Here is a 24,823-nt window from a genome sequence, read left to right as displayed (position 1 = left end):
CCATCTGGATCTCCTTAGTGCTGCCTGCCCTGTCTCTGACTGCAGCCTGACTTTCCTATTATCTTTGTTTTATCAGAACTCTGTGGGGTGGGTGTTACTACTGGGGTAAGAGCTGGGCCCCCAAATCTGCTCAGTGCTCTGGGCTAGGAGTGACTTCCTGGGTCCTAGTGGGTCCCAGTTACTCCCTGTTTGGAGCCGGCGTTTCTGTCTGCTTACCTAAGATAATGCCAGGGTTAGTGTACCTGGGAGCCCAGCTTTTTCTGGGTTCTGTGAGATTGAGGGCAGAGGTGCCGCCCAGGATCTACTTGGTGCTCAGGCCCAGACTGGAAGGGGAGCTAATTTAATGCTTGGTCTGACAGGGGAAATGGGTAGGGGTGGTTAACAAAGGTGAACTAGGTTTTCAAGGCATAATGAATAGGACTGGCCTGTCAGAATCAAGAATTGAAGGAAATTGAGTCAAGATTAACTCATGAATATTTTTTAACAAGTGGTTAGTGGAAATATCTGTTGTGATAAAGAAGATTAGAAGCTGAATACATTACTGAGGGAGGAAATCAAGAATTCCATTTGTGGAAAGCTGAGAAGATGGCCCATTGGGTAAGAACATTTGCTCTTCAAATCCCCAGTCCCCAAGTAAGAAGGTAGGTATGGCTGTCAATGCCTATAATCCCATCAGAGAGAACAGAGACAAGAGGATCCTAAGAGCCGATTGGTCAGCCAAGCCAAAATGACAAGCTTTCAGGTCGGAAGCCTTGGCAGCGAGCAACTTTACTTGATGAGCCATCTCACCAGCCCTATGTTTGTTTGTTTTTTAAAAATAACATTAACATTAATTATTTATTTGACTGCTTAATTTATTATCACAGTGTATTATATAATATATAATTTATAAATTAATTATTTAGTTAAAATAATTAAATTTGTGTTCGTTCTTTTTAAAAGAAAAAGTTATAAGATTAAATACTTAAAAGTTTCCTGTCAATGGTAATTGAAATTAGGAGATGTTACTGAAAGCTTTGGGAGCTACAAATCTGAGCTCTGAGGCATAGCAGTCCTTAGGGTTTGGGGACACAAGAACCTAGGAAAGATGACTGAGAAGGTGGTAGCCTGAGAAGCAAACCAAGCTTGGTATCATTTACTCAAGAGAGTGCTTTATCTGTTTGTCCCTGACAGATGCCCTGACAAAAGTGACCTGGGCAGAGAGGGGTATCTCGGTTCCCAGTTCAGTGGCTCCTCCTATGAGATTTCCTCCTCGCTCCTTAATGCACTCAACTCTCACTTCAAGCACTAAGCATTTCCTTCAAGAAACTCATTGAAAGATTCTTACAGAAATCAGCTCTCTTTCTCCCCACTCCTTTTCTTCTCCCCCCCCCCCCCATTCTCTCTCAAAGATCCCCAAATGAATTCCATCACTAGCCTCTAAAGGAAAACCCTCTCATGTTGCCAGTTTGGGAATGGGTCACATTAGTATGGGTTAACAGCATTAGATACAGGTAGCCACAGATTTTCTTCCACTGTCTTTTCAAATCATTGTACTGGTGGCTCTACCAGGTTTTCATTTGTTTAGATTCTAAGATCCATCATTGTGTTCCAATTTTGCCACTGAGACACACCGGAGTCTTCATGATGCCTACTCACGGAGAAGCACAATGCTTAAGGATTTAGAGTGACTGCCGGATGTGATGCTGCCAGAGGCTCTGTTGAGGAGTGCCCTGGGAAACATTTTGCCTGGAGACCTCAATCTGAGCTCCATCACTAACATGCAGCTCCAGAGACAGCGAACTGACAGCTGGGTAACCCTGTCATGATTCCGTATTCAAGCCTAGAGTCCTCAGCTAGAGGTTTTGCATGCTTAAAGGAGATTCTCATTTAATTTGACATGACTTCGGCTCTGAGGAAATATAGAATAGTATCTTGGGTAGATATTGTCCACAAACTTTAATTCTTTTCAGTAATCCTGTTTAAACTTGTAAAATTTATTTTTTCTTCTTTGAGAGTTTCATACAAATACATGATAAATTTTAATCCTTCTCACCTCATCTTACCTGGTCTCACCCCCACCCCTCTCACTGAAACTCTTCTCAGCAAGCATGCATCTTTTGCTGTCCTAATTTTGACAAAGATGCCAAAAATATACCTTGGTGATCATTTTTAAAGTTCCTGTAAGCTGAAAAGTATACAAGTAATTTGAAAATCCCTAAGACGATTCCATTGAAGAGTTGTCTTCACTTCGTAGTTTTCTGTATCTGCTTGTTTTGCAAAGCTTTTAACAGCCTTCTACCCCTCAATTTCATTTAGAGACATTAAGGAGTTTTATGTGAGCCTTCCTGGTGTCATGTAGAGGTGGAACTGGAGAAAAGGAACAAAGAGGAGGCTGCTCTTCCCTACCCTCCTTTTTCACCCAGCTCTTTTTCTCATGCATCAACATTTTTCTTCATTTGCACAAATACCCAGCTTACATTTGAGCAAATGTATCTGGTCCAAAAGCTTTTATTCTGTTACTTTTTCAAGGATTATCCAGAAGCAGAAGAACCAACTTTTCAAACAATAATAGAATAAGGAGAAAGGGAGTGTGGCTTAAGCATCAGATGAAGCTGGGCACATCATTAGTGATCTGGCCTGTGATCTTGGTCCCAGTGATATACTTCTGTAAAGGCCTTCCTGGTTAATTCGTGGCATACCTTCTTATATTTTATTTTTCTAATATAATGCTTTCTAGATACATCTATAGTTACTATTGGAGTCAATAATGGTTTTGGACTGGGGAGATGGCTCAGAAGGTAAAATACTCACTGATCTTGAAAAGCACCTATATGGCAGTTCACAACCACCTATAATTTCAGTTCTATGGAATCTTACACCCTGTTCTGGCCTCCACAGACACAAGAAATAGACACAGTGCACATACATATATTGAAACAAACATGCTTATTCACATTAAATAAATAAACAAATAAATGCAATATATTGGTATTCTTTTTAAAAAGTTAATTAAGTTTTTAAAAGAAATCTCATGGTTTGGGTGTAAATATAAAGTAAACATTTGTCAAAATTTGTATTTACAGTATTTCCCCTATCCATAGTGATACACCCCAAAACTCCTGAACATGACCACAACTACAAATAGTATTGAATTCTATAGGTACTGTATTTTGCTACTTATGCATACCTATGATAAAGTTTAGTTTGCAAATTATACACAATGAGATTAGTAATAACAATAACAAAGTAAAGTAACTACAGTGGTATGCATTTTTAAAACGCAGTTAAAACTATAAATTATTTCTCTAGCTTTTCACCTAATGCTTTTGGACCATGGTTGATCATGGCTAATTGAAACCATGGAAAATGAGTCCCTGACAGAGACTACTGTAGCTCAGTAGTAATGGAACTCAATTAATGAGGGAGCCAGTTACATGCTAAACTGTTTCAAAGGAATTTAGAAGAGTCATACATATTTAAGTAAATGTGAATAAAAGGAATTTGCAAATAGATGCAAAATTAGCAAATACACAAAACAATGAAGCACTGCCTTCCACAAGATAATTTTCTGCCTCTTTTTTTTTTTTTTTAAGGAAAATCATTTGCATTATCAGTTTTCTACAACTGATAGAATGGTACAATAACTGAGTCGGTGAAAGGCTAAAACAGTCAGGAAAGGCGCGTTTTCCTTTTCCTCTGTCATCCTCTGTGTTCCTTTTCCTCTGTCATCCATTTTAAAGCATTTTTACACACACACACACACACCCTGCCTCTCTTCTTACTGTGCTGCCATGCCACGAATTCCATACATAAATACATACCAGAAAAAAAAAGAGGAAGCCACGGCCCCTATAGACTCATAGCTGGAAAATGAACTAAACTGAAAACTACCAGAATTAGATGCTTGTAATGTGATTCCCTGAAACTTCCAGTATGAATTTTGAAACCAGGGTTTGAGACTAACAACAGCGTGAAAGTAGCCTTCCTGCAGGCTGGAGAGGTGTTCTTGCAGAGGACCTGATTCAGTTTTACAACAACCTGTAACTCCAGCTCCAGGAATCTAATGCCTTGCACAAACCTATTTGTAGACAAACACTCATACATAAAAATATGTCTTTATTTTTAAATGGCACACCTATAAAGTTATTCTGGCATTACTAATCCTGATGCATTTTTTATTTGTTTTACTCTGTGCGTGCATGCATGTGTGCACATGTATGTATCTGTGTGTCTGCATATATGTGTGTGTGCACAAATGCATCTGCACACATGTATAGGTCAGAGGTCAGTTTTGAGAGCTGGTTCCCTCCTCACACCATGAATTCTGGGAATCAAACTCATGTCTTTAGGCTGGACCAGGCACGATAAGCAAGCACTTTTTACTTCTAAGCCTTTTGCTGGCCCTAATATCAGTGAGTTTTGAAACAGGCTTGTGTTTAGGAGAGAGGTGTGGGGGGAGAAAGGGAGAGGTGGGAAGGACCAGGACAGGGATGGGGAGGAAAGAGAAGGGGAGGGAGAGCGAGACAGGAAAGAGAGAGTAGAGAGCAAGAAAGAGTAAAAGAGCAAGAGGGCAAGAGATCTAGAGATTGAAAGAGAGAGAGAGAGAGAGAGAGAGAGAGAGAGAGAGAGAGAACACAAAAAGCAGTAGAGGAAAGGGGACTGTTAACTAGGTAAGTTACAGAGCATATCCATAAAACCCCAGCCTCACTTTGGCTGGTGTCTTTAGTGATATGGCTAATCAATCAAGAGTATATTATTTTTGTTTAGCAGTTTATTAATAAAATGGTTGGTTTTATTACTTTAGGGCATGCCCCTAACTTCATAATAGTTGGTAATAAACTAAACCACTCAGGGATCTTATAAGTGACTGTGATTGTCACTGCTTTCTGTGTCATAAAAAGGACTATGGTAATAAGCCTAAATCAGAAGCTCTTTGTTGGTTAGAACAGTTAAGCTTGCAGTAAAAGACCAGACCAAAGCACTTCATTCATTTACCAAGTTTTGGGTGTATGTCTGAGGGTGTGTGTGTGTGTGTGTGTGTGTGTGTGTGTGTGTGTGATCTTAGAAATGAAAAATCTAAATGTGGAGATCATATCACCACTTCTGAAGTTCTTGCCGGTCTTTTGAAGCCTTTGTTGGAGCAGCCACTTTCCCCCGTTCATCCAGCACTGCTACACTAGCACAAGGAACTCTTGAAACGCCCAAGTCAGAGCTCAGTAAGAACAGGGAACTGTCAATATATCCGTGTACTGTAAAGAGTCTAGCTCCGCAAGGGACATTCAGGATGAGACTGTAAAACATTACATTTAAAGCTCCTTGCTTGCTGCCCTCTCTGTGACCTTGCTTCCTCCCACTGGTGGCCACATAACTCAGGGCAGTAAATGCAGCCTTAGAAGATGGAGGGCTGTGGAGAACAGCTTCAGAAGAAGAGCAGTCGTTCATGTAGCCATTCGTATGATCAGATAGTTTTCTTTGAAATATAATCTCCCGACTTCAGCAAGAGGAGAATGTGTTGTATCAGACAGTGTGTGCAGTAGAGAACTTAAAATGACTGCCAAGAGACAGCACCATTTCAAAATCAAATTGTTTTGAATTGGTCTGAACCTGATGATGTTCCAAAGATAGCAGATTGGGAGCTACGCCAGCAAAGCTGTTTTGCACTTAATAAAACTCTCATTTAGGGTAAAGTAGATGTTTATTTGCTTTTTTTTTTATGAGGCAGGGGGTATTTTATTGTTATTAATTCTACCATCCATATAGTCAAAAGTTCTCTCACATATATGTGTGTACATATTTACATATTTTTTTGTTTAGAAACCCTGCTTTAAAAGAAATCAACTCTTGCTACTGTAAATTCCCTGGGCTTTTGTATCTTTGGGGATAATATTAGTCAGATTCTGCAAAGAGACTAAATGCAAAGTCATTCACTTTATAGGCAAAGAGAACTGAGGACACTGTGGACACTGTGTGTGTACGTGGTGTGTGTGTGTGTGTGTGTGTGTGTGTGTGTGTAGTTTATTTGTATAATATATAGACAAAGGACAGAGAGAAGGAGATAGGGAGAGACAGATAGAGAGACAGAGGAGGAGAGGGAGAGGGAGGAAGGGGGAGAGAGAGAGAGAGAGAGAAAGTAAGTTTGGGAACTGTCTATGAATCTCAGAGTATTTGGCCTTTTAGCAAATATTCTGCTCTTATTAACAGGGATTGAGAATAGCCTACAGGCCAGATCCTGATCCTTCTGTAAGCATCCCACCCTGCGCTCTACCCTTACTCAGTTTCTGCAGCTAAAGCTTTGTTGGAACATAGCCCCACTCATCCACTTACTCATTTCTTCCACCGATGGCAGACTTGAGTGGCTGCAACAGAGCCTGCACAGCACACAAAATCTAAACGATTTTCTAACTTAGCTCTTTACAGGAAAAGCCTGCTGATTTTGCTCCACTGTAATAGTCACAGAAGAGTCTATTATCAGTAGCACAATAATCCTTACTGTATAGTCCATAGGGCACAGTTTGAGTTTTCGCCATCTTTCTTACTCTAAAACAAAACAAGGTACTGCGTTTTTTTTAAGGAAGCATTACTCATTACTCTGCTGTCAAGTCATCAGTTGCTTTCTTATATGCAAAATGACTTAATATGCATCTCACCCTATGCCAACACCAGGGCTATAAAGTCTGAGACTATGTCTTTATAATGATTGTTATTCCGGGAGCCAGGCAGGTATATGTGAATGTCCAATAAGAGAATTAAAGTGATTTTGACACTGGATTTCAGTTTTATACTTCAAATGAGTTCAGGCAGGTGGCAGTATTTAAAGGAGGAAGACACTGAAATCTTTTGGAAATACTATTTTCCCCTGTGTCTCTACATTAGATGAGAAAGAAACGGAAAACAAGGGGGTATGATATTGGGGTGAAATTTTCTTGGGGGCCATCCTGAGTGGTCCTTCTATCCATGTTTACCCTTCTGATGGGTGTTCTGGTGACCTTTGCACTCTCCAAGTAGATGTGTCTGCCAAGATAACTGAAGAGCATGTGCTTTGGAAGGGCCTTTTTTACCATGCCTCCAAATAGTGTGTATGCTTTGGGCAGAACTGTCCTCCGGGCAGAACAACCATGTCTGTTCCACAGGAGGCCAACCTCAGACCCAGGGAGCGTCTTTGTCATGTCATCAATGGATTGGTTTGCTGCTAGAGTGTCAGTTTCCCTAAACTAGCTGTGAACCTTCTGTGCTTGCTGAGATTTAATGCCGTACGTTTTTATCAAGTTCTTCATTTTCTGTCAAAGTCATGGTTAAGAAGCCAGGTTCGCCTACCTCTTCAGCATGCCTCCCTGTGAGAAAGCAGAAGGATCATGGGAGGTGGGGAGGGGTAATTATCCTAAAGCTCTTTCTCTGAATTATTATACTAACTTTGAAGAAAATGTTACTGGCTCCCGATGGGCATTTTCCCTAGGCCCCCTCAAGGCCACTAAAGTGCGGCCATGGCTGATTAATGAGGAGCAAAAGCTTTTTGGGAATTCGGATATTTTCATACATTCTAGAGAAAGTCAAGAAGAAGGGAAAAACCCCAAGTTCTTGCTAGTGTAGCTCATTTCCAGCGGTGGGGGTGGAGGACGTGGGACAAACGTGCATGGCTGCAGAACCTCTTGTTTACTGTAACATGCCTGTGGCTTTCAATTTGAGTGTGGCTTTCTATGTGATATAAAAAGACGTGGAGTTCAGACTGATTCAAAGAATGTGTGAGGGAAAAGGCAGCACCATTCTTGGAAACTTAAAAAAAAAAATTGTTCTTTATGCGTAAAAATAAATCCTGGGAAGCATACTGAACACGAGCAAGAAAAAGTTACAGATATGAGCTCCAAACTAAAAGAAAACCCTTCCCAAATATCTCCAAGGGCTTATTTTTGTTATCATTTTTAGTATCAGCGTTAGTCTGGTGTAAGAAGAGCCAGCATCCTGCAAGAGGCACAAGTGCTGGGATTTAGAGCGAGGAGGAGACCCACCAATGTCCTGCTGCCTCTAGGGGTGCAGAGCACTGAGCAAGCAGGTGGTCTGTGGCTGGAATGTCTTACAGCTGGGAGTTCACATGACACTCTTGAAACACACACTCCAGAATCAGTGGCCAATGAGCTCATGAACTACAGTGAAGCTGCCAGCCCAGGACGGGGTGGAGGATCCGAGCACATCCTGGTGTACAGCTCTGGGCCCCAGAGTCAGGTGCGATGCAGTCCCTCACAGCACCCATGGCTTCCTGCCTGGGGCTTCTCATCCTGTCCTCTTGTTTGCTTACCAACTGTAGGTTCATTCCAGAAGCTTGGTCTGCCTGTACTGTCACCTGTGGTGTGGGAACCCAGGTGCGAATAATAAGATGCCAGGTGCTCCTGCCTTTCTCTCAGTCTGTGGCTGACCTGCCTGCGGATGAATGCGAAGGGCCCAAGCCAGCATCACAACGCGCCTGTTATGCGGGACCGTGCAACGGAGAAACTCCTGAATTTAACCCAGATAATGGAGACAGACTCTTGGGTGGCCTGCAGGACCTGGATGAGCTGTATGACTGGGAATATGAGGGCTTCACCAAGTGCTCTGAGTCATGTGGAGGAGGTAAGGAGGAGAGCCTTGATCAGAGTCTGCCATCTTCCCGGCTTCTTCTGTCCCTGCATGCAACTCTATCAGGCAACTGTGAAGAAAGGAGAGGCAGCCATTCCAAACATAAAACAGCCTGAATGAAACCCTAATGGATTTCTTTCGTCCCGAGAGGCTTTCACAGTCAGCCCTGAGCGGCCAGCACAACTGATGCCTTGGCTTACAGCTTTCATTCCAATATCTTGTTCTCAACGTTCAGTCTTATTTGTCTGCCCCTTTTCCGTGGTGCATTTGAGGTGAAGGGAAACCCCACTGCAGCACAATCTACTCTTCTCAAGAACACGATAGAGTCCCTAAGATTTATTCAGCTCCTTTTCCAACTGTAGGAGGGTGTTTAAAGCCAACAAACACCATGCAAAACAGGAGCTAATGAGAGGAGAGAGAGAGAGAGAGAGAGAGAGAGAGAGAGAGAGAGAGAGAGAGAGAGATGACCAAAGGCAGACCTGCTCATTCTGTAAGAGGAAAATCAGGATGTAGAGAAGCAGGGGGACTTTTTCCATCTCTCACAGCAAGTAACGATAGCACTGGGCCCCAGCCAAGGCTTCTGTTTTCTGTCCTCATTCAGTCTTTTTATCATACTATGCGTTGTCTAGGCTCATAGAGAATCCCTGAAGCTTTCTCATTATGAGTATTATTTAGTGTCAAATGTTTACATATATTTTCACCTCATTCCCTTGGGTGTATTCCATGATGCTCTAGAAATAACTTCAGTAATGTTGACATTAATGTATTAATGATGACCAATAACTGCATATATTTATGGAGTAGTGAATGATTTTGATGTATATGTTGAAGGAAGATTAAAACCAAGCTAATTAATCCCTTCAGTGATTCTTGAGGGAAGTCTCGGAAGTGTGTGTGCTTGCATTAATCTGTATGGGCATGTATAGAGAAACCAAGAGGTGATGTCAGGAGACTTCCTGAATTACTTCTCCACCATGTGTTTCAGACAGTCTCTCCCAGAACCAGGAGCAGGCTGCTTCAACTAGACTGGCTGGCCAGAAGATCCCTGGGATCCACTGCTCCAGTATTGTGATCACAGGCACTTGCTGCCAAACTCAGCCTTTGAGTGCCTGCTATGGATCTGAACTTGCATGCTCATGCTTACACTGAGTCATCTGCCCAGCCCCTTTAGTGACTCTTTTAGCGTGTTAGGAAAAGGAATGTGCTAGGAACATCAATTAATTCTATGCCTCCCCATTGTGAACAAATACATTATTAGATTGACATTACAACTATTGAACACATCGGTCCCAAGAGAGGTTTTGACAGGTGACAGAGTGCAGATTGATTCTCCACTAAGACATTAGTGAATGCTGAGGTTCCACATTGCCCAGCAAAGATTTTACTTAACCAGTGTGTGTGTGTGTGTGTGTGTGTGTGTGTGTGTGTGTGTGTGTGTGGTTGGGGGAAGGGTGGATAGTCAAATAGTTTCCCCAAACTGTTTTCAAAAGCATGACATTTGGGAAAGTCTTTTAAAAGCATCTTTTGTTCTGGTTGAGAATGTAAGACTAAATGTGCTCACATTGTCCATTCACACGGGGTTGAAAGGGAATGACTGCTACTGTCAAAGAATGCACTTTTCTCTAGCAGCCCTTTTTAAACATTTCATCGTTCTGACCTTAGGGTTCTTGTTTGTTTGCACATCTTCCAATTTCAAGCTCTGGGATTGCTGGAGTGTTTTACTGGAGAGCCCTGGTGTTTTAAAAATCGAAATGCTTCCAAATGACTCTAGGAGAGAGCTTCCTGGAACTCAGCTAATGTGCTGTATTAACTTGGTGTGGTTCCCTCTTTTTGAGGGTGTCCTCTCTTTCATGCCTCATGAGGGAGATGTGTTAAATAAACTTTGCGAATCTCTAAGCTCCTATAAAAGCCAAGAGGTTGGAGGGAAAGTCTGGATGTAGTTGGTGGCTGCCATTGCTTCTTTTATTTTGTGCTTTTGGTTTTAAGACAGGGTATCACTATCTAACCCAGGCTGTCCTTGAACTTGTGTAACCTCAACCCTAGCCTCCTGAGTGCTGGCTATCACAAGCATGCACCATGATACCCAACTGCTTTATCAAATACAAGGAATGACTCACAATTCCAATGGTTGTGTTTTTATCTCCAAATTCCATGATCACCTGAATTGAATGTGTGTGTGTGTGTGTGTGTGTGTGTGTGTGTGTGTGTGTGTGTATGGAACCATGGTGTGTTTCAAGGGACATTTGTTTTTGAATATATATAATATATTATATACCATGTTTTTCTCCATTATGGTTTTCAGTTATAAGTCAAGGCTGGGATTTTTGAGAAGGTAGAAAAAGAGATGCAATAATAGGATATATAAATAGCCAGATACCTTTATCTATAAGAATTTAACTCTTTTACTGACCAACCAGGAGTTTAAAATTGAATTTTGAGGGTATATGTGGAAAATACTAATTTTAAAAATAGCAGAAACTGATTAAAAAAATAAGGTTTAGATGTTTGATATACAATTAATCTCTACCTATAGGAACTGAAAGGTTTTGTATGACATAAATTGTTCTTCATTTATACCCAAGAGAGGACAAAGTTCCTAAAATACCTTAGGTTTTTAACTGTCGACAACTGAGCACAATGTGCCAAGGTAATATATTTACACCTAAGATGTTAGAGTTGAAAATTCCAAAGTGGTGAAAATATGCTTGGGTTATGTTTTCCATATGATGCCCATATGCACTAACAAATCACTTCACTATATGGGACATGTATATTTTCAAATCACCATTTGACAGTGACATTTTATTGTATTATCAACTTTGATCTTCCACCAAAATAAAACTTATAAGATTACATATATTTTTAATCACTCTTGCTGAAACCAACTTAAAATGTGCAGTCTTAACAAATAGATTTTAAATCAGTTGGAGTTCTAGAGCCAACCAGGCTAGTTTTATTGTTTCTACAATCTGAAGAGATGAAATTGGACAGAACAAAGGTAATCTTTCACCTAGCAGAAGTAGTAACCAGAGGAACTAGTTAAGTGCTTTCAATCTGTAACTGGTGGCTGAGGTTCACAGAGCTGTCATCAAATATCATATAACAATCATACAATTCTGGAAGATATAAACACAGAATAGTTCACCTGTTTGAAGATGAAAGTCCCCAGACCTGTGAATGGTGTCCTACCATCCCCTATGCATTGTGCTGTGATTTTCTATGAGTGGATTGATGGATGTGGTCCAGAAAGGCCAATCTGAATCTAAGCAGCACTGAGGTATTAACTTCCTAGATGTCAAAGCAACTTGAAAGTCTAGCTTAGGAAAAAAAGAGGGAACTGGCTTCAGCAGACTTTAGAATATATATGTGTATATATATATATATATATATATATATATATATATCGTATATCATATATCATCTTGGACTGGTTGCTACTTCTTCTTCTCACTCCTCTCTTCCCCTTTTGTTAGAAGGGGAGAACCTTTCTGTTGGAATATTACTGTGCTTGAATATAGGTTCTCCATTACTTTTGCAAGATTGGTTTCAGGGGACCCTTGAGACTGCTCAGTGGGTAAGATGCTTGCTATACAAACACGAGGACCTGAGTTCAGATCCCACTAGCACATAGAAGTTTGGTGTGGCTGGATAACTGCATGCCTGTAATCTCAGAACTAGGGTGGGGGGAACAGGATTGCTGAGGCTTGCTGACTGACAGCCCAGCTACAGGCTCAGTGAGAGACCCTGTCTCAGAGAAATGGAGCAGGGAATAATGAAGCAGAACCCAACATCCTCATCTGACATCTGCATATGCACTAGCAAACCCAAGTGTGCATATCACACACATACACTACACTCTCACATATACACAAACATATATAATATGTATGGGTCCAGGACTCTGTTAGTCCTTCTCCAAAGAGCAGGAACTTAAAGCTATAACACTACATGTTTGCTTTCCCCCCAGTGCCAGGAATACTGGGAACATGGAGCCCTTTGCCATTCTTTCCACACTACCCATATCAGGGCAACACCTCCTTCCATAGTCCTTTCCTCCAGGCACCCCATCCCTCCCCTTTCAGTCTGTTTCCTCTCTGTTTAGACTGCTCTGCCCATTAGTCACTGATGTGTTCATCCTAGAAAAATGAACTATGTTGATTACAGGATTGGCCCCATGTACTTTTTTGCACTTAGCTGGGTTCCCCCACCTAAGAATATTCAGGCAACTGGCCCCATGGCAAAAGAGACTTAATACACAGTGTTGCAGAGCCTAGCACATTGTTTTATAATTCCTTAAGATTAAAACTTAGTAACTCTGGAGTGCTTTTTGATCTCAGCCTGTGGCTACCCCATAGGTGCTTTTGATCTGCTGTCATTAATGCTCTGAAGAAGTAATAGTTGGGCTTTTGAAATCTGAGGGAGATTACTGATGTCCTGCAGAAGCCTTGCCTTTTGTACCCCACTCCTTGCTCTCTTGGAAGGGTTTATGTTTTATAAACAAAGAGTTCTCTGAGTAGAAATAAGTTCCAGCCCTCACACACCTAAAGCAGGTACTTTGTGTGAAGCACATGACAAGCTCTCTGGTCACTTACTGCCCCATAGTTCTTGGAGATCACCCCAGTTTCATAAGGCTTTTCATAGCTGGAATAAAGCCAAAATACGTTTTCTAGAATCTCTAAAATACTATCAAGTAGACAGGCTAGTAGAAATGTCTTATTTATTATCAAGTTAGCACACAACTATTGGATTTTATCATGGCATCCTTACACATGTCATTCCCCTCCGCTCTCAATCACTCCCTTCCCCTCCCTGTCTTTTCCTCCTCCCACATCTTCCAGCTACTTCCCTTTCTTCCTCCAGCTAGTCCTCTTTTCTATTTGTTGTTAATATGTATAACCAATTACTCTACTTCCCACCCCTCTGAAAATCTATTTCTCCTCTTCCTCTATTTGTAACAAATTAATATTTAGAGTCACATATATAGATTCACACATGCATATACATACATACACATGCAAGAAAGAGTGAAAGAGAGAATCCACATGTATGAAAAAATGCATGTTATCAGTTTTTTGGAGACTGACTTACTTCATTTAACATAATGATTTCCAGTTACATCCATTTGCCCACAAATGCAATGATTTTATTTTTTTATGGGTGTCTAAAATTCTACTGTGTACATATAACAAATTCTCTTAGCTGTTTGTTGATTAATATCTAACTTGGTTCCACTTCCTGGCTATTATGAATAGGGCAGCTATAAACATGGACATGCAAGTATCTCAATGCAGCCTCTGGTTATATGTCCAAGAATGGCACAGCTAGATGATGGTTTTGTTTGCAGTGTTTTGAGGAACCTCCATAGTGCTCTCCATAGTGGCTGTACAAGTTTTCATTCCCACCAGAATGAAATGCTCATCAGCATTCATTGCTGACTGGTTTTAGATGAGAGATATTTTGATTGGAGTAAGAGAGAGTCTTAAAGCAGTTCTAATTTACATTTCTGATGGCTAAGGATATTTAGCATTGTTCACGTATTTATTGGCTCTTCTTCTCCTCCTTCTCTTCTTCCTCCTCCTCCTCCCCTCCCCCTCCCCTCCTCTCCCCTCTCCTCCTTCTTCTTCTCCTCCTCCTTCTTCTCCTTCTCCTCCTCCTTCTCTTCTTCCCTTCCTTTCTCTTTTTCTTCCTCCTTCCTTCTTCTTTCCTCTTCCTCTTCTTCCTCCTCCTCCTTCTCTTCCCTTTCCTTCTCTTTTTCTTCCTCCTTCCTTCTTCTTTCCTCTTCCTCTTCTTCCTCCTCCTCTTCTTTTCTCATCTATGTTTTCATCCTTTTTAGGTGTATGTGGTGTGTGTGAATGCTTGTATGCTGTTGTGTGCATTGGTGCACATAAGTACTGTGGCGTGCATGTGGATGTCAGAAGATGAGTTTGGGAGTTGGTTCGTGCCTTCCATCTTGTTTCTACCCCTTTGCCATGCAATCTGCAAACTGTCTTGCAAGCCTCCAGCAAGTCTCCTCTCCACCTTCCATCTCAACATAGGAACACTGGGATTACGGATACATGCTGCTGCCTCTGGCTTTTTCCATGGCCCCAGGGACCTGAACTTGAGTCATCAGACCTTCATAGCAAGCATCTTTAAACACTGAGATATTTCTCCAGCCATATGTTTCTTCTATTGAGAACTGCCCATTCAGTTCATTGGCTCATTTGTTGATAGGAGTTTGGTTGTTTGTGTGTTTAATTTTTGTAATTCTCTGTTTATCCTTAATATTAATCCCTGCCTGGTACACAGTTTTCAAGGGTTTGTTTGATTTTCTGTGCTATTAGAAACCTCTTCAGAAGTTCTTGCCTACACCTATATCTTAAAGTGCTTCACCTGCAAACTTTCTTGGCCTACATTAAGGTCTTTGATCTATTTTGAATGATTTTTTTTCTACCATGGTAATTGAGTTTTTCCCAACACATCTTAAGACACTGTCTTTTTTCCCCAATGTCTGGTTGTTATACCTTTATCAAAAATCAGGTTTCTATAACTCAGCCTTATTTCTGGGTTCTCTGTTCTATTCTACTGGAATACTAGTCTGGTTTTGTGCTAGTGTAAAGCTGATTTTGTTGGTGTATAATTTGAGACTGGGTACTGTGATGCTTTCAGTGTTGTTTTTTCTACAAAGGAGTATTTTAGTGATTAGGGCCTCTGGTGGTTGCATATGAAACAGGATTGTGTTTTGCATTTCTATGGACAATGTCACTTGAATTTTTATGGGAGTCAGACTGAATCTGCAAACCACATTAATACAGCTATTTTTACAATATTAAATGTTTATCTATAGGTGTATAAAGTGTTTGCCTCTTCTAAGTATTTTACTGTAGAGGGGTTGATCACCTATTTAGTTAGATGTATTACTAGATGTTTTACTTCTTGTGAAAGTTGTGGTGAGTGTGATTGAGAAAATCATTTCTAGCTTAACACAGCTCTAGATCCTGCATGCGAAAGTAAGCATGGCTGTTAGTGTTTCCATCACTGTGACAAATACCTGAGGGAAACATTTTCAAAGGAGAACAGTTTTACTTTGCCTCACAGTTTAAGGGATTCCAGTCCATAGTTAGCATCCTTCACTGTCATATGCCTGTAGTGAGGTGGGGTGTCATGGAAACAGGACCAAGAGAGAGAAAATATATTCTTATCATCCTCACTGTGGGAAAAAGCTGGTGTATCTTTGAAGGGCACACTCCCAGTGACCCACTTTCCTCCCTACACCTGGCCATTGTACAATAAATCTATCAAAGGTACTCATTGATTAGGCCTGGAAATTGTGTTGTTTAGATTTTTGATTCTTACTTTTTGCCCATGCTGGCCCAGAACTCATGGTGAACCTACTATGTAGCAGTCTAGCCTCACACCAGCAACAGTCCTCCTGCCTTACCTTCCTGGGTTGGAGGACTACAGGCATGAGCTATCACACCCCGCAAGGTTTCAGATAATTTGTTTGGTCTTGGTTACTGTGTCATGAAGCTCTCCTGGTGTATTAAATTATCACATTTGACATCAGTGGCTCTAGGCTTGCTGGCATTTTTAAAGTATTTTAACAGCATTGGTAGCAGCCTCAGGATTCAATACTGTTCCCTTCAGCTGGCAACCAAACCCCCAGTTCATGAGCCTTCAGGGGATATCTCAGATTCAAACCATAACAGTAAGCTGCATGCAGTGGCTTGTCATCACGGCTTTAAGAATCCTATGCCATCCCCTTGGGAAATCACAGATGGAAGCAACAATATCTTGTGATCTGTTTAGTTATGTCATCATACCATGAATTTGCAGATTTGGAGACCTGCCTACAGTTGGCATTACATACTATGATAGAATGATTGGAATATCCATAAATCTTAAATGTTTCACATGGATCTGGCCATCACAAATTAAAGAAAAACGTAGAAGCCATAAAAGCTTAGGGGGAAAGGAATAAAATGCTGAAACAGCCATGTCAGAGGCATGACAAATACCACAGTCTATTAAGGACAAAAATAATAATATCTTAGATGGAAGGAAACAAATTTGGATTCTGGTTTTACAGTGCCACTTATTAAATGATGCCCTTGCTTGGTGACCTAAGTCAATATAACATCAACTTGGGAAGCATTCTCTTGTTTGAGAGACTCAGAGAAATCAAAGGTAGATAAGAAGGAAACTAACAAGCAGTAGGTATTTATATTCTGTTAGGTATCGTTTGGTAAAACAATATGAGAGACAGAAAAGAGAAGGGAAAGAGAATGGATTTCCATATATCAGTTATAACTATATACAAAGTTCCAAGAATAGAGCTATATCTTTAGATGTGGGTATCTTTGCATATATAACTGTATATGGCTGAAAGCAAATTAGCAAGAATGTCATGTCTCGCCGCTTCCCTTAAAATGCATGCTGCTGAAATGATTCCAGACAAATGTCTAGGTTATTTCTGAAGATATCTATGGAAGCAGATATGACAGCTTCTTGGTATTTTTAAGTGTTAATGCTGTCAGTGAGTTCTTAGAGCCTCAGATATACTCAGCTTCACCATTCAGCAACCACATGACCTCAGCAAAGTCTTTTCATGTTTCTAAGCTCCAGCTTCCATTTCTGTAACTAGGGTTTAAATAGTGCGTGCCTCATAGAAATGTACCGAAAATGAATGATGCATGCTAAGTACTTAGCTACAATACCGGGGCCATAGTGGTTACTGTGTATGTTTGATGTTACAACTCCAGGCAATAGTATAAAATGTCTGTTCGGTAGACTCATTTAAGTGGTGATTGTTCCATGAAAGTCTCCACAGGGTACCCTATGGACCATCTCGAGTTGTCTACCCAGTAACCCTTGTCAGCCACTGCTCAAAACACTATGCTAACACTATGTAGGTTGTTCAGGTGTTTATGGGAATATTGTTTTCTATGGCTATAGTCACTATGCACTTTATGTATTGTTTCAACTTCCAAAGTTGCCCTAAGTTACTGAAGAAATTAAACAGAATCAAAACAAAGCCAGCAGGAACAGAGTTTTTGATGTAAATACACAGAAACAGAGTGGCTTACAGAATGCTGGACACTAAAATCTGATGTCATACCCCTCTTTCTTTAAAATATCTTTCCTTCATTGAAGTATTTGTCCAGTAAAATATAATGTTTGGTATTGGATCTCTTAGGTTCTCTTTTCATTTGTTGCTTTGTTAATGGTTACCCTGTTACTCTGTTCTGCTCCTTCTACACTAAATTATCATGTTTTACCCTCAGTGACTATATAGTCTGGTAGCATTTTTTAATATTTTTGACATTAAAACATAATTACAACATTAATCCTTCCCTCCCTTCAACTTTTCTCATGCATCTTCCGTTGATCTGTCTCAAATTCATGGTTTCTGTTTCTTTAAGATACATATACATACATATACATACATACATACATACATACATACAAAATATGTGTGTGTATGCTTGTGTGTGTGTGTGTGTGTGTGTGTGTGTATTTCTAAACATATAAATACAACCTGCTCAGTTCATATAAAGTTACTTATATGTTTATGATTTCAGGGCTGAATACCACTTGGTATTAATTCATTTGGGGTCTCTTCCCTAGGAAAGACTAGTTCTCTTGCTCTTAGCATTCCTTAGTTACCTGTAATTCTTTGTCTAGGGTTGAGAACTTATTAGATTTCCTCTTCATGTTAGCATGGCTATCGGTGTCAGTCTTTTTTGGGTAAAGTTCAGGCATGTTAATAAGACTTTATGTATAGGTTCTCTGACATTTCTGGCAAGTGTCTCAAACTTCCTGTTCTTCTGGAATTTATAATCTTTTTGTCCCATCTTCACTATGATTCCTGAGTCTTAGATGCAAGTGATGTGTTTGAGATGTATCAATTGGGGCTGGGCACCACATATTTTGATTGGTTGTGATTTTCTGTGATGATCTCTCTCTGCTGCAAGGAGACATTTCTTTGATGAGGTGTGAGACCTATCTGTGGGTAGAAGGATAAAATTTTAGACCATAGTTAGGAATTATATGGCACTAACAGGTTCTCTACCTAATCCATGATCTTACTAGCTCCCGTTAATTGACTGGATTTTCCAGTATCAGGAATGACATTGTTTTTGACTTTATTGTTGGTAAGCAGGTCTTCAGTCCAATTAGAGAGTTCTTGGTTACCACCATGGCACATGTACCATTATTGCACTCCTAGGATTACCATGCTTATGCTGATCATTGTTTCAGTTTATGGGCATCACGGCGGAGTAGCATTATCTATTACTTCCCTCCCTTTGAAGCTTGCATACTGACTTCTGTTTCCATGAAAACTAGTCCTCAGGGAGGAGGTCTTATACCAGAACTGGTTGAGATCATCTCATGTTGTTTTCAACATCTACGAAACAAGCAAGTAAACCACAATAGCCTGTTTGGGGAGTCTCTTGGACAACCCTGACCAATTCAAAAAGGGGTTTCTCTTGCTGGTGTTTGGAGTTTTGTAAATATTCTGTGAATACTTAGGGAAGCATTGTCAGCCCTGATGAGACTTTTTATTTAAACTGTGCGTGTGTGTGTGTGTGTGTGTGTGTGTGTGTGTGTGTGTGTTATAATTTTATGTAGCTATTAGTAATTCATCGACTTTTTCAGACACCATTATTATTTTATCCTCCCTCCTTTTTCTGTATTAATCTCCCTGCTTCCTAATTAAATCCCCCCACTTTTTCATGTCCTCCTTAAATTACTTGTTATCCTGATGTGCCCCTTCAATTTCTCCCCCATTCCCCTACACGGGCAACAATCCCTATCCTGGTCCAAAAGTTACTCCAGGTTATGTACACACATTTGAAGATTTGAAAGTATGAACTTCAGATAAGAGAGGACATGTTATTTTTTCTTTCTAGGTTTAGGTTACTTTAATCAATATGATCTTTTCTAGTTCTGTTCTTTTACCTGCAAAATTCATGATATTCTTTACAACTGAATAGTTTTCCATTCTGTATGCATACCACATTTTCTTTCCTTCAGCACTTAAGGACATTTAGGCTGTTTCCATTTCCTGGGTATTGTGAATAAAGGAGCAATGAGCATGGCTGAGCTAGCAAGTAGCTGTGAACTGGAATGTTGAGTCCTTTGGCATATACTAAGGAGTGGTATAGCTGGGTCATGTGGTAGATTTATTTTTTTAGCATTTTATCATTTTCAACACTAATTTCAAGAGTTGCTGGACTGCCTGGTAGCATTCTTAAGCATTTTATCCACCTATGTTTTCAGAAAATTGTCTTCCTCAAGAGGTATACTGAGAGAGGTCACAGGCTCATGAATTCCTCCTTTCTGGAAGAATAATTACTTTTAAAGAGTCATGGTGCCTGAGTACAAACCCAAGGCTTTGTTCATGCTGAGCAATCACCCAACCACTGAGCAATACTCCCAGTCCTAGATCAAGTGATGCTTAACAAGATTGGCAGTGCTGTGCTTCAAACCGTAGCCTCTAATGTGGAGTGAGAGTCCCACAGATCAGAGACCTCCCACCAGCTGCCTGTCTACACTTCATCACCCCAACACACACCCACTCTGCACTCTGGCCTGACAGTGTGATTTGTACACAGGTGTCCAGGAGGCTGTGGTAAGCTGCCTGAACAAACAGACCCGGGAGGTTGCTGATGAGAACCTGTGTGTGACCAGCCGACGGCCCCCACAGCTCCTGAAATCCTGTAACTTGGATCCCTGCCCAGCAAGGTAAGTGATGTGTTGCTGCCCCTGCCAACCAGGAGCATGTGCTGAACTGGGTGCATCTCTCTATGGGTAACAGAGGAATGCTTATTGTTACCCAGTGTTTTGAAAACCAATTAGCATCAGTTCAAACTTCTAGTCAAATCCACTTACATTTAATTGAAAGCAGGGCCCTGGAATTCTATCCCAATCAATGGTCATATAGTCCAGAGGCTCCATTCACTGAGCAAATTTATGGCATGGACGTTATGTGCATGTAGCACTCCGTTGCTTTCCCCTAAAATGAAAATGAACTGACCACAAACTTCATGATCTATGCTACATTTTAGCCTCTATCCCAAAGCCTTGAACCATAGTAATAAACTGGCTTTCAAATCACAAAGTATAAGGTACTGAAGCATCTGGGTGGTATAATGACCCACTGTGAAATCTGTGTGCACACAGCATACAGATTCATTCTACCATGCTTAGGGGTGTGTGTATATCATTCCACATGCGTAAAATCAATTAGAGCATTTCATTGTTGAGCCTTGCCTGTGTCTCATTATCGCCCAACCTTGAGTCTTTACTAATCAATCCAATCACTGCTGTGGTCCCCACGATTTTATGGTGTCTCGGGAAATTTGCCTTTTAGATACTTTTTTGGAGCAAATCTCCTATACAATTCTGGTTTGGATGAGATATGTTTGAGGAACTAAAGCCAAACTTGCAAATCTACAGCTGCATTGAGGAATGTTATTGGATAAGGTCATGTCCTAGATATGAAAGGATTCATGCTTCTGAATAGTTCTCATTTCTCTGCAAAATATAAGTCATTGTACTGTTTTCAGGTGCTAACAGTAGCTTGCTGATAAAGCCTGTGTGCCGACTGTCTTCTTTCTCAGCTAGCTCCAGTATAGTCCTTATTTTTGGATTTGAAAGAAACAGATTCAGGTCTTCTCCAGTCAAGTGACACAGCTTCATGGTGACTTTCTGGTCACCATAGTTGTTCCATGTATTGGTCTGAATGCTAAGACTGAGCTTTCCCCTTCGAATATAGAAGTGACCTTGGCCAACTGTGCCACATCCTCCAAAACCAGCCACTTGCATGGAACAGCACCCTACCCATCAGAGCAACAGCCAAGAAAACAGAGTCAAGGGCAGAGAGAAGCAGACAAAGAGAAGCTAGAGCCAGTGGGTTAAATCCCAAGCAAGCTTGTAGCATGATTGCTATATGCATGTGTCCCTGGGCCAACTAATTTCTCAACTATCAAACTCTTCACTGTCTAAGTGTGTGGCCCTAGGGCTTTTGTTGTTTTTTTTTTAAAAGAACAATCTCCTCTACTTGGTGACAGTGTCCCATATTGAAAGACGGCTGCTAGGCACTTGGCTAGAAGATCAACAGGGCTGGGTCTCATCCTACCTGTCACCATCTAGCTGTGTAGCCTTAGCAAGTTGACTGTTCTCTCTCTTTCCCTATGAATGAAATTACTGGACAGGACAACATTAGTTGCCATGCCCCATGCAAATATCCAGTGATTAGTCATTATCCCATTGCACACAGCTATCAGCTCTTCTGTGTGTTGTCAACTGCTGTCCTTTATATCCTGCTTATTTGCCATTATAGGAAATAAGTGTCTTTTTAGCACATTTCACTGCTATGATGAGCTGAGGCAAGGCCAAGGAGTCAGTACTTGGATTGGGAGAAAATTGCTGGCATGTGTATCCACTGAATCTAATCTTTCTCTGAGCAGAAAATATTACTGTTGTTGTTGTTTTGTTATAATAATGTTATAATTATAATGTTATAATGTAATAATAATATTAATTATAGCAACATGACACTGTTGGACTTAATGATCCAAAACCAGGTGACGCGCTCCCCCAGAGAGACTCACGGATGCGGGGCTCACTATAATAACATGAGGTTTATTAATAAATTGATAAATTGATAAAAAAAAAAAACAGTGCACTGGGGTTCCCTTGTATGTCAACAAGAAGAATCCCGAATTATATCTGAGGGCAGCTCATATACTATTTTTACAGAATTTATGAGAGCAGTTATACAATTACTTCTTAAACATTAACCATGAAGGCCAAACTCCAACAGCCAATCTCAGGCTCAGTTTCCGTTCCCAGGCTCAGTTTCCGTTCCCAAGCCTGGTTGCTAAGTAACTCAAATTTGCACCCTATCTTTCTACAAAGATCAGCTTAAGTAGCTTCTGTTTACTCAGGTTTTGCTGTGTTAAGGGCTCTTAAACTTCTATCTTGGGTCTTTCTTCCTGGAATGTTTGTTTGAGTCTCTGAAAAGTGCTTCTCCTGGGATGTGTCCCTGGGGGAGGGAAGTTAATGTTTGCATTTAAAAAACCAAAATAGGAGCTTTTTATTAATTTTAAGTTTCTATAACACAAGTATTTCTCATTTTCAAAGGGCTAACTCATATTAGTTTAGATAAGATTAATTTGCTCTTTTTAAATTGATTCTTCTGTGGACTATTTTGGGGTGCCTTCAGAGCATCCTTCTCTTCCTGATCCCTTGGAGTAAGATGTATACACATTTGTTTGTTAGAGATGTAGTCATGTGCCCTTCCCCTCTACAACCTCAGTTCAGTCAAAGGTCATTTAGATCTTCAGTTCACCATTCTTCAGCAAGCTTCTGTGTTCCCTGTGTGTTTTGAAGTATCTTATGATGGGTCCAAACTTTCTCCACAGCTTTTAATCTCTTGGCTGGCCTTTGCTGAAATCCACATGCTTCTTTTGAAAAAAAGAAACCCACAGCATTCCTATGCAACAAGTCTTCACTCTTGGTGTCGTGAAGAGCCTTTGGGTTAAGATATGCCTCCCTCCTTGGGGAGTTGTCAAAGCTCATGATTGCCAGTGAGAAAGCTACCAGTCTCACTTATGCAGGGACTAATGTTGTAGCATTCAGTGCACCAAAGGCCTCTCTGTCTTTCTGGAGCAGCTTCTGAGACCCACACATGGTCCTTCTGGTTTCTTTTGTGTGAAACTGAGTTTGTATCAGAAGCATATGTCTGACTTTTGAAAGTGTTCCTATATGCAGCTTTCAGGCCTGGTCACTCATGTCAGGAGAGGCAAATTCCAGGCTGGAAGAACCTTTTCCAGATTTTGTGTGTATTTCTAAGTACATATGTGTGCATGTGTATGATGCTTATCTTCTCGAAATAACTTTTAAAAACAATACTTTCTATTGAGGAGGCTAGATTTTTTTTTTCCCCAATCCAAGTACTGACTCCTTGGCCTTGCCTCAGCTCGTCATAGCGGTGGAATGTGCTAAAAAGACACTTATTTCCTATGATAGCAAATGAGCAGTTGACAACACACAGAAGAACTGCTAGCTGTGTGCAACTTCTGCCTATTGGATAATGACTAATCACTGGATATTTGTTTGCATGGGGTATATGTTGGCCTGTCCAGTAATTTCATTCATGGGGAAAGAGAGAGAACAGTCAACTTGTTAAGGCTAGATGGTGACTGGTAGGATGAGACCCAGCCCTGTTGACCTTCTAGCCGAGTGCCTAGCAGCTTTCTTTTACTTGATCTCAACTTTGTGGTTTGATCCTTTTCTCTTGATAGCTGTGATCTAGGAACCAACAGGTGGCAGGTGATTGTTCACCTGGAGGTCCTGTTTGTAATTAGCAAGGTTTAGACCATGCTGTGAATGAGATCCCAAAGGCAGCACTGTTATTGCTATCCTCTTTATCCCTCTCTTCTGTCTTCCAGGTGATATTTAAAATGCCATTATTAGACTCCTTTTCATAAACTCAAGACCTTAATTGTCAACCTAAAGTATAAATATGATTATAGCACTTATGTTCTCACTTGTATACATAAAAGTATACCCAAAGTAAAGAAGGATACAAGATAAGTGTTGATGGAAGGGACAGGGACAAAGAGGCCAAGTGGCTGTTAGCAATGGCCAATGGAAAGGTTGGTTCTGAGAGGACAGGAATCAGACTGTGGAGGATCAATATTTACTCCTTTCCAACCTTCCCTAAAATTGACCATAAAACATTGGATGCAGTTTTGCTTATGAGCCATCAGTGAGAGCTTTCTTCAAAGTTGATAAGAAAGGAGTTATTATCATAGAGAAGGAAACTCTTTTGTGCATATTTAACACTAAGCAATTTGATTGTCAGAGGCTATATCATCTTCCCAAGTGTGCCATCAGTGAGAGAGGTTGGCTCCAAGAAAATGTTTAAAAGAAGCCAAGAGCCATTGTGGAGAAAGAAGTCAGTGTCTGTTCCCAAGTTATTAAAAAACAAAACTTTCTGGGTGTTCTAATTATCTAAGTAGCTCATGAAGAGACATATCCTTTAAAACTCAAGGAAGAGAATATCAAGGAAGAGAAGGTAAAAAGATGGGAAGAGCCAGAGGATCAAAATGGCTACTGTGAGATAGTGTCTTTGATGCTTTGATACATGTCAGGGATGCTGCCATCACAAACTCTCAAAAGTATAGTTGCTTGCAAGTGATCTGCACAGTGACCATAGCAGCCAACATGTCATTATATATGG

General features: G+C 40.6%; 1 protein-coding gene across 4 annotated transcripts in view; it reads left to right on the top strand.

Moving 5' to 3' along the window:
* The window catches only part of Adamtsl1 (ADAMTS like 1), an 877,745-nt gene that overhangs the window by 707,757 nt on the left and 145,165 nt on the right, over positions 1 to 24,823 (top strand). For all 4 annotated transcript variants that reach the window (XM_076934699.1, XM_076934698.1, XM_076934696.1 and 1 more), the window contains 2 exons: positions 8,282 to 8,583; positions 20,187 to 20,316. In XM_076934699.1, the coding sequence (XP_076790814.1) occupies positions 8,282 to 8,583; positions 20,187 to 20,316 (432 nt within the window). The remainder of the gene's footprint in view (positions 1 to 8,281; positions 8,584 to 20,186; positions 20,317 to 24,823) is intronic.

This window comes from Arvicanthis niloticus, chromosome 5, assembly GCF_011762505.2.
Source record: "Arvicanthis niloticus isolate mArvNil1 chromosome 5, mArvNil1.pat.X, whole genome shotgun sequence".
In the NCBI taxonomy this organism is placed as follows: domain Eukaryota; kingdom Metazoa; phylum Chordata; class Mammalia; order Rodentia; family Muridae; genus Arvicanthis; species Arvicanthis niloticus.
Note: the sequence above shows the minus strand (reverse complement) of the source record. Positions and strands in the feature narration are given on the sequence as shown.